The sequence below is a fragment of the Erythrolamprus reginae genome, chromosome Z, assembly GCF_031021105.1.
Source record: "Erythrolamprus reginae isolate rEryReg1 chromosome Z, rEryReg1.hap1, whole genome shotgun sequence".
Classification (NCBI taxonomy): Eukaryota; Metazoa; Chordata; class Lepidosauria; order Squamata; family Dipsadidae; genus Erythrolamprus; species Erythrolamprus reginae.
The window spans coordinates 64,197,470-64,215,662 of record NC_091963.1 but is presented as its reverse complement, the minus strand read 5'-3'; the positions used below and the strand labels follow the sequence as shown (position 1 = coordinate 64,215,662).

At 40.6% G+C, this 18,193-nt stretch overlaps 1 protein-coding gene across 3 annotated transcripts in view; it reads left to right on the top strand.

Annotated features, from left to right (window-relative positions):
- Positions 1-18,193, top strand: part of CDK13 (cyclin dependent kinase 13) — a 220,760-nt gene that overhangs the window by 52,144 nt on the left and 150,423 nt on the right. For all 3 annotated transcript variants that reach the window (XM_070727748.1, XM_070727747.1, XM_070727746.1), the window contains 2 exons: positions 3,537-3,676; positions 17,273-17,443. In XM_070727748.1, the coding sequence (XP_070583849.1) occupies positions 3,537-3,676; positions 17,273-17,443 (311 nt within the window). The remainder of the gene's footprint in view (positions 1-3,536; positions 3,677-17,272; positions 17,444-18,193) is intronic.

The following is an 18,193-nucleotide window of genomic DNA, read 5'->3' as shown; positions in this document are numbered from 1 at the left end:
TTGAGTTTATTAAAAATTCTGTTTCTCTTAATTGGTGAATTAAGTCCATTAACATTTATTGAAATCCATTTAATTTCTTCATACATTTTTAATTATATTTGTCTTCCTATATTAAGGCTTTTGCCTCTCTTTTGCCACTCTAGTCATCACTCTTTGTTCCTTGCTCTCCATTGCAAAGAGTTGTTCTTCAATCAACATCTGTTCTGCCCTTGAAATGTAGATTCTACTCCTTCTGTTGCCACATCCAATAAATATTTTCCTGTCAATTCTATAAGTCCCACTCAATTGGAGCTGGTTCTTTTGGCCTCACAATCACTTGGATCTCCTTCAGAGCTTCCTCTGTTCAAACTTTTGACGATAGAATAGTTGTGCGTTACTAATTGAATCTAATCTATATCTTTATTGGTGCCAGAAACAAGCCTTCTGGCACCAACCATCTAAAATTGATTCGTCTTTGATGTAATTTTCTTGTTAAAAATTGATATTCCTTTCGAAGATCTATTACTTTCCTTGGTATCTGTTTTAAAACAGTAATCTCTTTTTCACGATACTTAAGAGTAGCAACTCTCACCTTTTGAAGTATTTGAATTCTACGAGACTTTTGTGTAAATCTAACGTGAACTTCTCTAGGTAAATTATGTCTCATAGCATATCTCGTGCTCACCCCGAAAGCTTCATTGATGTCAGTCAAAAGTTTCATTTTGTCTTCTTCCAATGGTTGTGCTAAAATATCTCCCATAATTTCTTGTAAATTCTCCCCCTTCTCTTCTGGAATATTCTGAAATTGCAAGTAAAATTCAGCACGGTCCATCTCCAAAATTATGGAAATTCTTGTTTCTTCTCCTTCGTTATCAGTTCTTCTATCTTTACATCATGAGACTGAATCTTTTCTTCTGTTTCTTAGATACGTTGTTCATTCTCATGAATAATTTATTTCTTTCACCTCAACAGTAATTTGATCTACATTTTTAATTACCTGATTTAAATTTCCTTTGACTACATTGAACTCTTGATTTGCACTTTCTCCACTTAATTTAATATCCTCTCTTAAAGCCTGTATGGTATTTTTAATTTCAGCAAATTCCAATTTCTCTGAAATAGATTATGGCTGTGTGCTTGAAGCAAAAGGAGGTTTCTTTGTAGCCATTTTGTAGTTCAGTCAGATTGTAATCCAATCAGACAATAATCAAATAAATTGAATATATTTTTAAAAAACAGCTGTAAAAAACAGCCAATAAAATTATTTTTTAAAGAAAAGAAGGAAAAAAGAAGAATAACAAGATTTTTTTAAAAAAACCCAAAATTAAAAGTCAACCCAAATTATAAATCGGTGATCAGATCTTCAAAAAATGGCCCAATAAAAATAAAAAAATAAATGATAATAAGTCCAATTTTCCAGAAGAGGGGGAAAAATTACAAAAAAAGATCTAGAAGAAAAAAAGGGAGGAAGGAAAAGGAAAGGCCAAGAAAACTTTAAAAATAGCTTTAATAAAAAAGGAGAAGAAAAAAAATAAAGAAACTCCAAAAAATTGAATCTTCCAAGATAAATATTTAAAATTTAAGTTAAATTTAAGTTTAAATTTAAAAATCTAAATCCAAATTTAAAATTTTAAAATATCCAAATATTTTAAAGTAGAGGAAAAAATGTCTACTCAAACCCCCCCAATCAACAAATATCCACCTAAAAAAGGAAGAAAAAAAGGAGAATAAGTGAACTAGAAAAAAAAATAAAGGAAAGAAAATAATAAAACTTTAAAAATAAAAAAATAAATTTAAAAATTTAAAAATCTATAATGGTTTAAATCTACAATAAAAAACTTGAAAAACAAACAAGAAATAGAAAAAAAAGAAAAAGTCTATATATTATTATAGACTTTTATATATATTTATATATATATCCATTTGAATATAGCTATCAGGCTAAAAAAATTCAGTCATTCCTAATCAAACTCCAACTCTAAATAATTTAAAAATGACATTAAAATGTCATAAAAAATAGTATAGATTTCAATATTCTCTTTATAATAACACAGAAAGAGGTTTCTATGTATCCTCAAAGTAAATTCACCATACAAAAGTAAAAAAGGAAGTATCAAATTTGTAGTCCAAGCTAGGATGTATAAATATACCGCAACTGGCTTTATTATCTGGTTTCAAGGTTAGAAAGCTAGATAGTAAAACTTTCCCACATTGCAAAATATCTTCTTTCCCATATACTATTTTTTGGCCACAAGGTGGCAGCAAAGTATAAAAAATATAAAGTGTATAGTTGAAACAGCATCCAGAAAATTCTCAGAATCCAAAACACAACATAGCTTAAAAGAGGAAAAGAAAAAAACCTTTTAGCGAGGATATATGCTTCAATCTCCTCTTTAAAAAAAAATCAAGAAAAATGAAATCTTTAATCCAAGATCTTAAGCAGTTTTGTCTGTTTAGCCAGCCACACACAGGCACTCCAATTCACAAAAAACAGAAGGAGACGCCACTCTGCAGCACATTCCCCCGCTGCTAAACCGAAAATAACAAGTTCCGGAATCTCCTCATCTCTTTCTTCTCACAATGTCTTAAAAAAGAAGCATTAAAAAAAAAGCAATTTCAGTTATATTTTCTTCTTCCCAAGATAAGCTTTACATCAGACAGAAAATGATCTAACCCAGATGAATCTTTCATCTCCTTGAGAGCCTCTCTGCTGCCAAGAAAAAAACCATCCTGAGGCTAAGAGTGATTTACCACCTCCGATCAGCTGCAGATCAAGGGACTGGCTACCAGCAGAATTTGCAATATTCTGTGGATTCACCAGAAACTCACCTCTCTTACCTGATCCTCCATATCAGGATCAGTCCTCAAATGGACACATAAATAGCTGTGTTTTGACAGGCTAATCCAGGAGCCCTGTAAAAGCCGCGGTGTTGCCTCAGGCTCCAGGCCCCGCCCCAACTTGTATGTTCTTCAGTAGACAAATTCTCTGTAGTTTCCTTATTTTTGCCTTGCATCCAGACTTATACTATTTGGGTAGAAATATACCAATCCATAGATACATCATAATGTAATATTTTGAATGCTATGGTAAAATAAGATTATTTCATTGTTATTTTCTGTCTTATATGATAATTGCAAGTTGTGAAAAAATTTGAGAACAATTTAAAAACAGAATTTCTTTTAAAAATGGCTGCATTTAAATATTTCTGGTTGGTATTCAATTTCCCTATTTTACCAGTAAAAAAACCCTTCTTTATTTTGATTGAACTATAGAAATATGCAATCTTCACAGTATACTGTAATCTGCTTTTGAAAAATCCATCCATTAAAAAAACAAAAATGTTTAATGGGAAACTTAAAACCAAAGCAGCCAGTTGTGTTAAAAATGATTACATAAGATTTGTAGTAGAGCACTACAAGGATATAAAATATTTAAAAATGCTAATGCGTATTTAATATGCAATAGCATATTTACAGAGCGAAATGTACAGAGTAGTACATTTTAGACAAAAATGTAAACATTCTTGTGGAACAAATCTTATTAATTGTTTGGTTAGGATATGTGGACCACGTCATGGTGAAACAAAGCAGAAAGAAATTGACTGGGGGAAACGTTGTGTAGATAAGTTTGATATCATTGGCATTATTGGAGAAGGCACATATGGACAAGTTTACAAAGCAAGAGATAAAGATGCAGGTAAGTTTAAAATTATTACTTACAGCAAATATACATGATTGTTGCAGTTTCTTTTTTGACAAGGTCAAAATGCATACAGATAAGTCTTTGACTTATGACCATAATTAAGCCTCAAATTTCTGTCGCTAAATGAGAGGGTTATTAAATGAATTTTACCTCATTCTATCACATATTGCTACAGTTGTTAGATGAATCACTGTAGTTGTTATATTTATAACATGGTTATTAACTGAATCTAACATCCCTGTTAACTTTGCTTGTCAGAAGGCCTCAAAGCCATCATAAATATGAGTTGGTTGTCAAGCGTCTAAATTTTGATCATGTGACTATGGGGATGCTACAACACTTATAAGTGTATACAGTGATCCCCCGCTCGTTGCGAGGGTTCCGTTCCAGGACCCCCCGCAACGAGCGGGTTTTCGCGAAGTAGCGCTGCGGAAGTAAAAACACCATCTGCGCATGTGCAGATGGTGTTTTAAACTTCCGCAGCGCTAGCGAGGAGCCGAAGATTGGGGGGCGGCGCAGCTCTTTTAAAACATCGCCGCTGACATGGGGGGCTCGCTAGCACCCCCCCCGAACCCCCAACCCGGGTTTGGGGGGGTGCTAGCAAGCCCCCCATGTCGGCGGCGATGTTTTAAAAGAGCCGCGCCGCCCCCAATCTTCGGCTCCTCAGCGGCGAGCGAGCGAGCGAAGCCAAGCCGGCAGCAATGTCGCCGCCGCTGCAGCCAACGCGCGCTACGATCTTCCGGGCCAGCCAGGCTCAGTCACGGAAGGCAGCCGCTTGGCCCGGGATGCTGGGCCGAGAGGAGCCGGGCTTGATCCGCTGAGCCTGGCTGGCCCGGGAGATCGTAGTGCGCGTTGGCTGCAGCGGCGAGCGAAGCCAAGCCGGCAGCAATGTCGCCGCCGCTGCAGCCAACGCGCGCTACGATCTTCCGGGCCAGCCAGGCTCAGCGGATCAAGCCCGGCTCCTCTCGGCCCAGCATCCCGGGCCAAGCGGCTGCCTTCCGTGACTGAGCCTGGCTGGCCCGGAAGATCGTAGCGCGCGTTGGCTGCAGCGGCGGCGACATTGCTGCCGGCTTGGCTTCGCTCGCCGCTGCAGCCAACGCGCGCTACGATCTTCCGGGCCAGCCAGGCTCAGTCACGGAAGGCAGCTGCTTGGCCCGGGATGCTGGGCCGAAAGGAGCCGGGCTTGAAGATCGCAGCGCGCGTTGGCTGCGGTGGCGAGGGCTTGCGATGGAGGGTGGAGGAAGCGGCCATGGGAGGGCGAGCTGCCTCAGGGAGGAGGATCGGGCGGGACCAGGTGGGGGCTGGAATTTCTCCGCCAGGGCGAAGGGCGGGCGAGCGGGGAAGGGCGGGCGAGCGGGTGCTGGGGAGGGCTTCTCGCCCTCCCGCCAGCAAGAGGGGGAGCGAACGGCGTGGGCAGGCGAAGGGCAGGCGAGCGGCAGCGACGAGTTTGCGTGGGCGGTGGGGAAACTCCTCGCTGATGCCAGCAAGAGGGGGAAGACCCAGGGAAGCCGCCCAGCAGCTGATCTCCCGGTTGCCATCTACGCATGCGTGCCCATAGAAAAAAAGGGCACGCATGCGTAGATGGTATTTTGACTTCCGGGTTGAAAAATCGCAAATTACCCTGTTCGCAATGGTCGGGGACGCAATAACCGGGGGATCACTGTAAACCAGTATAAGTCATTTTATTCAGGGCCAACAGTAACTTTGAATGGTCACTAAGTGAACTATTGTAAGTTGAGAATATAATATATATACCGTAATATAATGTACTTATTCTTTACTATAGGTGTTTGGAAAACTCTTATTAGGCGTTTGGAAAACTCTTTGTCAGCGAACCAGCTTGCATCTGAGAAATAAATTCCAATCCACTGCTGTGTAAACACAGAAAGTTCCATTTATTATCAGAGCCATGTCTAGATTCTTGCTGTGATAATACCAGCACTGAATTTCACTTCCATAATTTATTTAGGTTAAAGTTCATTTCCACAACCTCACACCCACAAGTGCATCACATGTACCAATCCGGGGAAGGGAATGCTAGCTTCTCCTTGTTCAGTCGATCTATGGCTTTGCACAAAGAATGTGCCATTGTACCAACGTCTCTCTATCTCTCACACTCCTCCCATTTCCCTATCGCTGTTATTGTGTCAGGAGGCCTGACACTCTTATTAGTTTTAAGATTATCATTATCATTAAAATTTGTGTGCTTGGTAACTGACATGTATGTATGATAGTTGTTCTCTCTTGGGGTCAATGTGATCACCACTTGTAAACCTCTCAGCTGTTTTATAAAAAGCAAAATCATTTAGGGGAAGCCAGATTCCCTTAATGACTGCATGATTCAGGGATTTGCTTAAGAACTGTGGTAAAAATGTACATGAGGCATAACTCATTTACTGTATTTTTTGGATTGTAAGACGCACCTTAGTTTTGCAGGAGGAAAACAAGGAAAAAAGGCTTCTGTCTCAGCAATTTGCCAAACAGCTAACAAAAAACAGCATAGATGATATACACAGTTTGCTGTACATTTCTCTGCATGTGACCCATCTGACCCATAGAAATAGCAAAGTTTGGATAAATGTACATTATAGCAATATATTAATGCCAGAAAATTTTCTTAAATGTAGCTACACTTAACTCCTCCCAATTATTTAAATAGTTATACTCCAAACATGACTAACTCAGGGTTTAACTCAGTTGCCTTATCTTAATATTAGAAATGACACTTACATTTCAGATTATACTTTTACAGATCTTTACAATTGATGTGTCTTTCTGGAAGTATTCTCTGCTCTTTAAAAGAAGATAAAATACCACTTGGGCCTCTTCAAGTGAAGCATTTATTTTAAATAGTAAGCCAGGAGCGAAGGTTAGAGCACTCTCTATTGAATGTTTAGAGTCTAGACAGAAGCGAATGGGGGCATGACTACAACCCCCAGCTTGATTTGGATGAGATATGTGCCCTGTCGGAAAGGATGGCTGTTCTGAGTGCTCTTTGTCTACCTCAGGTCATGTCAGATTCTGAAGATGATAAGCCAGGCCCCTCTAGATAACCTGGACCAGGGGGGTTCCCAGCTGAGCAGAGAGTGAGAGTAAGAGAGAATGACTTGAGTGAACCCGACAAACCACTAGAGAGAGCTGATATGACAATGGGGGAGTGGTCACAGTTGGAGGATGAGGAAGACATTAGAGTGGGTAGTCAGCAGGTAGATCTTCGATATAGGAGATTGATGAGAAGGCAGGAGGAGTAAAATGTATAGGCTTACTGCCTTAGCCTCTTTGTGGTGTGATGTCACTTTCAGGCAGTATAAAAGGAAAGGATTTGGAGGTAATTGGGCATGGGATTTCAGCACCATTCAATTGAAGAGGTTTTAGAATGGGGGTGTGCTTAAAAAAGGTTTCAAAACCATGATTTCTGCCTCAATAAAAGACATTCTCTGCTGGACGATTTTTACCTGGGATTTCAGTGAGCTGATTCATATTCTTGAATGATATATATACTTTGTTATTTAAGGAATGCCATTTAGGCTGAGTTTGGCACCTTTCCCAGATCTTGTTGATGCTTCAATCCAGAGAGAGAAATAACTCCCCTTTTCCTTGCTGTTTAAATTTGCTTTTCAGTGTGTGTGCTTTTATCAATAAAGAGTGTGATTTTACCATGCAATAAGGGCCTTTTGAGTTCGGGGTTCGCTCCGAGGGTTATGCACAGAACACATTGAAATCCCACCCAGTCAATCCACTGCGCAGGCTTCTTGACATCATGGCACCCATAGCTGATATCCAGAATCTTCAATAGCCCGTAGTAGCCCTCCAAAATGAAATAACTAATTTACAACAACAGATTTCACCGGCCTTGCCTGCCGCACTGATGCCTCCTGTTTTGCCTCTGAGATTAAAATGCCACCTGGCCTTACCAGAGAGATACAGCGGAGAGTGTCATAAATTTACTCCTTTTTAAAACCAATGCTATATGTACATTGCAACATGCCCAGCAGACTTTATTCATGACAAGATGAAAGTTGCTTTTATCCTGAGTTTCTTAATTAGCCAGCGTCAGAATGGGCATCTCCTTTGCTAGAACAAGACCCTATTCTACGAGATTTTGCAGGGTTCTGCCAGTTGATGCAATTTGAGTTTGCTGACCCTCTTCACATCCAGAATGTCACAAGACAACTACATCAAATAAGACAAGGTTCCAGATGTGTAGCTGATTACATAGCTGAGTTCCATCATTTAAGTGCTCCCCTAAATTGAAATAAGGGGGCTCTTATGGAGATGTTCCAAGATGGACTGTCTGCCAAAATCCTGATTATGCTCATGCACTACTACTCTTCCTACACTAAATGCATTGTATCAGCTCTTGTTTCGACATCGAAGCCAGAATCTACTCAGGCCCATCTGACTAGGCAACAGACACCAGCTTTCAAGGACAACAGACCAGTTCCTGTTCCTTGCCAAGGAATTTAGGCCACACCTGTCAAACCACCCATCCCTGTGTCAAGACATATCTTCCAGATGCCACCTGCATACCCTGGGTTTTGTCCAGCAATCATTGGCAGAGATGAGCCGATGGATCTCAGTACCACCAGATCTCGCCTGACTGAAGCTGAGAAAACCAGATGCCGAGCTGAAGGTTTGTGCCTGAACTGTGGTCACTTTGCCATTGCTTGTCCCCATAAGAGACATGGTGCCTGTGGCCCAGCTCAACAGTTCCAGGCAACCCGGCTAGGAAACGACCAGAACCCAGCCTAGTGGAAACATTAGGTTGGGCAGACACCAAGCTGAGTTCCAGTTCTACAGATGAGAACCTTGGACCCCTGAGACACGATCCTAGCAACCAAGGTAATTCTCAAGACTCATACCTGTTGTGAGTGAGCCTGAATCAACTTTGATAATGTTGGATGGTGAAGAAGAGGAGGAGGAGGAGGGAGACCTTATGGACAATGAACCACTATGTATAAAAATTAAACCTGGACATAAAGAGACAGTCTTGATGGTGATATATGCCACAAATTGAAATCAAAGAGAATTCTATAAAAGAGTAGAACAAGTGGGACATATAGGAGGACGAAACATATTCATCATTGGTGATTTCAATGCAGTCCATGACATTCAAAAAGATTACAAAACAGCAAAAAAGAAAAATAGAGAAAGAAAAACTCTACCAATGGAATTTTTTGAGATGGATAGAGAATACAGGCTCAAAGATCTATGGAGGGAAAGACATATACAGGACCTAGGATATACCTTTTTCTCGACACCTCAAAAATCATGGTGAAGGATCAAAATGATATGGGGAGATAATGAAATAGATAATATCACAAAAGAAATTGAAATTGGACCAAACATATGGGCAGACCACCACCCAATAATAATGATCAAGGACCCAAAAAGAGAATTTTTTAAATGGACTCTAAACCAGACACTGATCAAAGAAAATAACTACATTGGATATATAAAGGAGGAACTAAACTGTTTTTTTCAAAATAATTGGAATAAAGAAACAATAGTACAAAACCTAGGGGACATACACACGAGGATTAATGATAGCCTACACAACTAAAATGAAGAAAGTTAAAAATAAATAGTTAAAAGACTACCAAGATAAAATAAAACAAATAGAAATAGAAATGCAAAAAGACTTACTAAATGAAGAATTAAAAGAGAGAGATAAAATAAAACACATAATTAATATGCTGACACAGGACAACATTGCTTCTAAAATTAGAATGACCAAACAAAACCATTTCGAAAACACAAACAAGGTAGGTAGATGGCAAGCCCATAAATTTAAAAAAGAGGAAAAAGAACGATATACAGTGAACCCTCGATCATCGCGAGGGTTCCGTTCCAGGACCCCAAGCGATGATCGATTTTTCGCGAAGTAGCGGTGCGGAAGTAAAAACACCATCTGCGCGTGCGCAGATGGTGTTTTTACTTCCACTGCCCTTCGCCCGCCCACCCCGTTGCTCGCGCCTGGGGTGCGCGCGCGCTTGGGGAAACCCTAGCTCCGCTTCCCAGCTGGGAAGCGGAGCTAGGCTGCCCCAAGCGCGCGCGCGCCGCCCGCCCGCCCACGCTGTTGCCGGCTCCGCTTCCCAGCTGGGAAGCGGAGCTAGGCTGCAACAAGCTCGCGCTCCAGCCCACCGCCGCTGGGGTCTTACCGGGGCAAGAGGGGGAAGACCCAGGGAAGCCTCTGCCCGGCGGGGAAACTCCACCATCTACGCATGCGTGGAAGGGCACGCATGCGCAGATGGTGAAGTTTACTTCCGGGTTGAAAACTAGCGAAATAGCCCTTTCGCGATCCTTGAGGACGCGAAACTCGAGGGTTCACTGTATACAATTTCTAGAAGACGATAAGGGGAATAAATAATTTACAATAGAAGCAAAAAAAAATTGTGGTAAAATACTTAAAAAATTATATAACAGGGAAGACATAGTAGAACAATTGAAAACATACCGTATATACTCAAGTATAAGTCGAGTTTTTTAGCCCCCAAAATGGGCTGAAAAACCTGACCTCGGCTTAAACCTTGGTCACTGACAAGTCACCACAAAAGGGTGCCCGCGGGAGCCCGGCAGGCATTGCTGGCTTGGGTGGGTGAGGGAGCTATGGCAGATGCTGCCTCTTCCTGGCTGAGGTAGCTTCAGGGGCACCTTTGGGAGGGCATCGCTGTCTGTGTACCGGTAAATATGTAGTGCCATCTCTGAAAGCCGGATGTAGGGACTGGATTGCGGAGGTCGCGCTTTTCCACCCTCTGAGGCTCCAACTTTCAATTAGAAAAGAAGGGTGACGCGGAGGAATGATGCCAGCGCCAAGGTGCCTTTAAGATAAATTCAAGGTTTTTTTTAAAAAAATTGCTTTTCTAACTGCAAAGGTTGGCTGGCTCCTTTGCTTGAGCCGGGGGGGAGGAGGCACATGCCCCACCCCTCCCACATCTCCAACGGCGTGTGAGAGGAGGAAAAAGCCGGTGAGGTGGGGGCAGGGGGGGCGAGAAGACAGAAACAGGAATCCACCATCCCCAACCTCACCGGCTTCCCATTGCCTTTCCCCCCTCTCGCGCATTGTTGGAGTGGTTGGCTGGCTCCTTTGCTTGTGTGCGAGAGGGGGGAAAAGCCAGTGAGGTCGGGGGGGGGGGGTGGCGAGAAGACAGAAGCAGGAATCCACCACCCCCGACCTCACTGGCTTCTCATCGCCTTTTTCTCTTGTGCGCCATTGGACTGGCCTCAGCTCCGGCATCGTCCCTCTGCGCCACCCTTCTTTCCTAATTGGAAGTTGGAGCCACGGTGGGGGGAAAGCGCATCCTCTGCAGCCCAATCCCGCCCGATCCCCACGTCCGACTCTCAGAAATGGGTGTCCTTCTGTTTGGCCACTTCTGTTTGGCGCCCTTTGATCTGAATGTATGGAGCAATGCAATGTGTTGCAAACTCCCAGAGCAACGCAATCTCTTGCAAACTTCAATTTGTGGACTTCAACTTCAAATACCAGATTGCTTTTATTTACCCTCTTTTAAATTTACAGAGCTAGTTTACTGGTTTCCTTTGAAATAAATATTCTAAAACATTTAATCTACTGATGTCTCAATTAATGTAATTTTATTTGTTTCCATTTTTATACGTTACCAGTAGCCACTGCATTTTCTAACCTCGGCTTATACTCGGGTCAATAAGTTCCCAGTTTTTGTGACAAAAACTGGTGCCTCGGCTTATACTCTGGTCGGCTTATACTCGAGTATATATGGTATATAAATAAAGCAAATGTAGGAGAGATATCAGAAATAGATCGGTATTAAATAAAAAAATAACCTCGATTTAATTAGAAAAAGGAATAATGAAACAGAAAAATGGTAAAGCACTGGGACCGGATGGTATACCAAGTGAATTTTATAAGGAACTAAAAGATTCTCTTAAGAAAATATTACAGTATTAGTTACATACAATGAAGTTTTAGAACAGGGATTAATACCAAGATCCTGTTCAGAAGCACTAGTAAGCTTGATACTGAAAAACAAGCACAGAATACAAAATTATAGGCCCGTATCTTTACTTAACATAGACTATAAAATCTTTATGACCATCATGGCAAATAGAATAAAGCCAATTTTAAATAGCAGAATACACATAGATCAAAACAGATTCCTACCAGGCAGATGCATTAGAAACAATACAAGGACATTGCTGGACATACCGTGTTTCCCCGATAGTAAGGCAGTGTCTTACTTTCTTTTTACCCCCAAAAGCCCCCCTATGTCTTTCTTTCGGGGTAGGTCTTATATTAGAAAAAAATTGAAAGGGTCGCGTTCCCGAAGGCTCAAAGTTGACTCAGCCTTCCATCCTTAACGAGGGTAAGTCAGAAAAGCACAGGGTCTGCAATGTTTGGGGTCCATCATCTGATGAAAGGCACCGAAAAAAAGGAGGAAAGGAGCTAAAAAGAAGCAGCAGGATTGAAAGACCCGCATAATTTCCGAGCTGAGATAAATGAATGATGAAACCTGGACTGCCGGGCGGCCCGCCTGGAACGCCAGCAATGCCGCCGGGCCGATTGCCGAGCGGGGACGGGGCGCGGGAGGAGGCAGCACTGCACCAGACCCCTCAGGCCGCTCCGCCCGGGATGGGGCTCCTCCGGAGGGGCGCACGGGGGCTCGGGAGGAGCCCCATCCCGGGCGGAGCAGCCTGAGGGGTCCGGTGCAGCGCTGCCTCCTCCCGCACCCCGTCCCCGCTCGGCAATCGGCCCGGCGGCATTGCTGGCGTTCCAGGCGGGCCGCCCGGCATAAGCAGCGGTTTCGTGCCTCTCTTGCCGAGCGAGGACGGGGCGCGGGAGGAGGCAGCGCTGCACCGGACCCCTCAGACTGCTCCGCCCGGGATGGGGCTCCTCCCGAGCCCTCATGCGCCCCTCCGGAGGAGCCCCATCCCGGGCGGAGCGGCCTGAGGGGTCTGGTGCAGCGCTGCCTCCTCCCGCGCCCCGTCCCCGCTCGGCAATCGGCCCGGCGGCAATACCCCCCGTGTTTCCCCGAAAGTAAGACATATGTCTTACTTTCGGGGTATGGCTTATATTAGCCGACCCCCCTGAAACCCCCCATATGTCTTACAATCGGGGGGGTCTTACTATCGGGGAAACACGGTACTAGAATTTTATGAAGCACGCCCGGAGAAAGCTATGGTCCTTATATTTTTAGATACACAAAAAACATTCGACAATTTGAGATGGGAATTCATGCATGAATTAATAAAACGAATGAAATTTGGCTCCAAATTTATTAGAATGATAGAAACCATTTACCATACCCAATCTGATAGAATTATGATCAATGGAGAACTAAATGAATCATTTCAGATCTGGAAAGGTGTACGCCAGGGATGCCCATTATTGCTACTGTTATATATCTTATCCATCGAGACAACGTTAAATCAAATAAACCCAGAGATTATTGGATTGAAAATTAAAGGGCATGAATTTAAATTTCAAGCATATGCAGACGATTTAGTTTTTATACTAGAAGACCCGCTGGAAACTGGAAAACATTTAATGAAAGAGATAAAGGAATACGGTGATGTGGCAGGATTAAAAATAAACAAACAAAAAAACCCAAATTATAACTAAAAATATGAACTATAAATAAGACCAAGAATTAGAAAAATCTTTAGAGATACAAATTGCTAAGAAAGTTAAATATCTGGCCATAGTATTAACAAAAAACTGTAATACAATTAAAGAAGATAATTACAACGCATTAACAAAAAAAGTAGAGGAACAACTAATTAGATGGAATAAACTCCTCATTTCTTTAATAGGAAGAATCTCTACAATTAAAATGACGATTTTACCGAAATTCCTCTATCTCTTCCAAACAATTCCAATAAAGTTAAACAATAAATTTTGTATTAAATTAAATAGAATAATTTACAAATTTGTATGGGGAGGTAAAAAAGCAAGGATAAAAATAAAATGGCTATAAGACAAACCTAAATAAGGTGGATTCAGACTTCCAGATTTTGAAACATATTACCAAACAGCTATTCTACTCTGGATTAAAGATTGGATAAAAATTAAAAAAGAAAGAATGTTAACACTGGAGGGACATGATATATTATGTGAATGGCATGGATTCCTCTGGAACGAAGAAAACAAAATTCCGACATATTTAAAAAACTACATAATAAGGGATTCATTACTGATGACATGGTTAAAAATTAAAAAAGAACATTATGTAAAAAAATACCAAGGTGGTACTCTAGCATGGAGGCATTAACAAACCCAAACACAACCTAGCTAAAAAAATTGATAAATTATAATCAAATATTAGATGAGGGCGGAAATATTAAATTAAGACAACAACTAATAGAACAAAACGTAAATATTGCGTGGTGGCCATATACCCAAATCTATTCAAAATGGCAGAAAGACAAAAAAAAATCTTGATTCAAGAGAAACTTTCAAATATGGATAAATTAATATTAGGAGAAGAGAAGAATTTCATAACAAGAACATACAATTTTCTGATTGAATATAAAATGGAAACAGAGATAGTCAAAGGAAATATTAATTGGGCAAAAAACATTGGACCACAACATATACTTAGAACAATGGGATACGATCTGATCTAAAAATTATAAAATGACCAAATCCACAGCATATAAAGAGAATATTTTAAAAATGTTTTATAGGTGGCATTTTATCACCATCCAATCTAGCAAAAATTTACCCTAAATTAAAACCCAATTGCTGGAGGTGCAGAAATAAAAATGGAACCTTCTTCCACATGTGGTGGACATGCCCTGAGATTATGAAAATTTGGAACAAAATTAAATAATGGATTTACGAAATCACTAAAATAAGACTGAAATTAAAACCAAAGACCTTTCTTCTGGGTATAATAGATCTAAGAAAAAGAAAAAATATTACTACTTGATCCAACATATAATCACAGCAATTAGAATATGTATTGCACAAAATTAGAAAAAAGATGTACCGACAGAGAGAGACATGATAAAAAAAAAATACGATTGTGCAGAACTAGATAAATTAACACAAGAACTCAAAAATAAAGATGAATCATGTTACTATGATATTTGGAAAGAATTTTACACATGGGTCGATAATAGGAGAAATAATAGCTGTAAATAATGAACATTATGGTACTAGATTTTAGAAGTTTCACAAATTAAGATATAAAGCTGATTACAACTTGAACTATTATTAAATTGCTTATATATAGGAATATAACCTAACCGCTGCTGTTATAGGCCATACAAACATATTTTAAATTGTAGTATTAATTGGATTTACATTATTGTTCTGTTTTTATATATGCTGTGAGCCGCCCCGAGTCCTCGGAGAGGGGCGGCATACAAATCCAATTAAAGAAAGAAAGAAAGACTTGCTCTCCTGCCACTTTGGGGGCTCCAGGGCGAGGAGCAGTAGCCACGCCGGACAGAGCTGCTCCCCTGCAGCGCTCACGAGGATTCGGGACCAACTCCTCTTCCTTCTTCCTGGTGACATCTCTGCAAGGACGGCCCACTCCAGATGGCTTCGTCATTTGTTTTCCGCCGGGCCACGGCAGCTGCCACCACCTGCCCGAGATACAGTGGGGTCTGGACTGGAGGGACCAGCTGAGATGCTGCTGAGTGAAGGAAAACTTTTTTTGTCCTCCATTTCAGTGGCAACCACTGGCACGGAGTGAGAGCCAGGGAGCCTTGTCTGAGGCCGAAGCACGGGTTCTTGCCACGGCTGGAATTCCCCGCCTTGGGACTGTCGGTGCAAGCAAAAGGAGGCGGGGAATCCTGGTGGGGGCATCAAGCAAATGGGAAAGCCCGGTGGTGGCAGTCACAAGGCGGGGGAAATCCCTGCAGCAGTAAGAGAGCGCGCGCGCAGTAAGAGAGCCCACGCACCCGGGCTCGAGTTCTTAAGAAGAGGCAAACAAATCTTAAACACAGGGTTCGTATCTCGAAAAGTTTGTATGAAGAGGCTTTCCTAAGACAAGGTACCACTGTATTTACTGCAGAGTTTCTTAAGAAAATATATTTCTTTAGTAGCAAACCTACACTACTTATTTACACTATCTCTATAGTAGTTAATATACAAAGTACTCACAATTCTCTAACTACTAATCTCAGTTACAATATTTAGCTACAATTCTTCATCCATCATAAGGCACCTAATTTCAAAGCCACTCCAAGCCACAATACCTTCAAGCCAAGCCACATGCCATAAGCCACACCTATGCAAAGGTGCATTATGTACTTTTGTCAGCCAATCAGATTACATTACAATTTGCATATTCATTATGACTTAGGTAATTTTTCATTGCTAAAGTTATACAATTCTTTCTCTCTGCAATTTGGAATATTGCATCAAGTAGGCTCCAATCTTGACATTATAAGGGACTGTAGGGCTGGCCTTCTCCAGGTTCCATTAACCAGCCAACTGGTGGGGCCACAGGGAAGGGTCTCTCTGTGGCAGTTCTGGCTCTCTGGAACCAGCTACCCCCTGAAATCTGAACTCTCCCCACCCTACTGGCCTTCTGTAAAACTGTAAAGCTCTGGCTTTTCTGGCAGGCCTGGGGCCGTTGACTGAATGAGAGATATTGAAACATGTATGGCTTTTATTATGGTTTTGTAATTATTTTTTAAATTGTTCTTTTAAATATTGTTTTTATTTGTTGTAAGCCACCCAGAGTCCTTTGGCGGCATACAAAATTAGGTAGGTAGGTAGGTACGTAGAAAAAGATTATTCATTTTGTTAAGTTGTCTAGATCAATACTAAAGCAGTCTTTAAAAAATAAATCTATAGACATTCTATAGATATTTTAGTTATTGATTTATCTCCTTGCAGTTTCAGCAATCCAACATTGCCAGCAGTCTACCTCAGCAATTTGACTCCTTACAGCTAGTTTCACTTTCATTCTGAATCAGCTGTGTGTCGGGTGGCTGATCTCAATTGCTTATGCTAATCAGACTCTGGGCTGTTTGCTGCAAAGAGGTAAATTGCCAGGAGGCAGAGGTCAAAGGATAGGGTTGGCTGAATTGGGGTACATTCAGTGTATAAGATGCACCCGAGTTTTTTTTATGGTAAAAAGATGTGTCTTATACTCCGAAAAATACAGTAGCTGCCATGCTTATTAATGGAAATTTGGAGTTCTTTTGTGGTCATAAGTTGATGGCTGTCATACTTTTGGCAACTTACTTAACAAAATTTTGGAAGGAGTTTGGCATTATTTTTTCTCAGGCTAAGAAATAATGAGTGGCCTACGATTATATGTTTAAGGTAAGATTAGAACTCATAGCCTTCTGATTCCTAGCTATTTGACTTAATTATTATTCTGAGTTGGCTGTTCAACTCTTTTAAAGTTAAGTCAGTCTTGATTAATTAATAGAATACTTGATTTTGCTGAATCAAATAAAAAGCCTTGGTGAACTTTATGTTTTGATAAATATAGAGCTTGTAGAGATTTTTAATTGAAAATACTGTAATTTATTAGTTAGTCACAAATAGTTTTTTTTCTATTTTTCTATTCCATATATTTATCAAATTGTTTTCCAGATATGTCAGTATTTTAGTTTTTGCTAATAATAGTTTAACTAATATTTTCCTAGGGGAAATGGTGGCATTAAAGAAAGTACGGCTGGATAATGAAAAGGAAGGTTTTCCTATTACAGCTATTAGGGAAATAAAGATTCTTCGACAACTAAATCATCCAAGTATAATCAACATGAAAGAAATAGTGACAGATAAAGAAGATGCTTTAGATTTCAAGAAAGATAAAGGTATGTTCATAAGCTTTATTTTGTCAGTACGTAATTGTAAGGTAATTTGTGATTGTTTCTGGGAAAAAGACTGCTGATTTAAAAAAACATGGCATACACTGAATTTTATTGTTTCCCTTCTTATTATACATAAAAGTAATATGTTAAATGCTTTTAATTTTTGCCTGGATTAATTCATTTTGCATCATGCTAGAGTCCTGGGAGACCATGAGTTCTCCATGGCATCGTCAGGAGAGTCCAGGATTTTTTTTGGGGGGGGGGGGGGTGTTACTCTAGTCTAGTTCTATGACTAAGTTGAATTTTGTTTTTAATTTTTTTAAATTTTTCTGCACAAATTCCATTTATATATCAATACACGCATACCTTAAAATATATCAATAACAAATATACATACATTTTAAATCATTCAATCATAAATAATGTCTTACTTCACATCTATTTTCAGCTCTTATTCATCAGTCTTTCACACTCCCCTCCTTCTACTTCTATCCCCCCTCCTACCTTTTTTCTCCTGTGAGAAAAATTCCAGGAACAGGCAAAGTAAAAGCAGGAAAAAATATTTTCAAATAAAGTCAATACAAAATAAACCAGTTATGCATAACGGGACCCCGAAAGTCACTTTTTCTGGGTGATTTGCTTAAAACAGCACATCATTTATAGGCTTCTTAATTTCTTATTCACACCCCAACTTCTCCTCCCTCATCTCCATATTAGGAATATTATCACAATGCTTTCACGGCATTTTTTCCC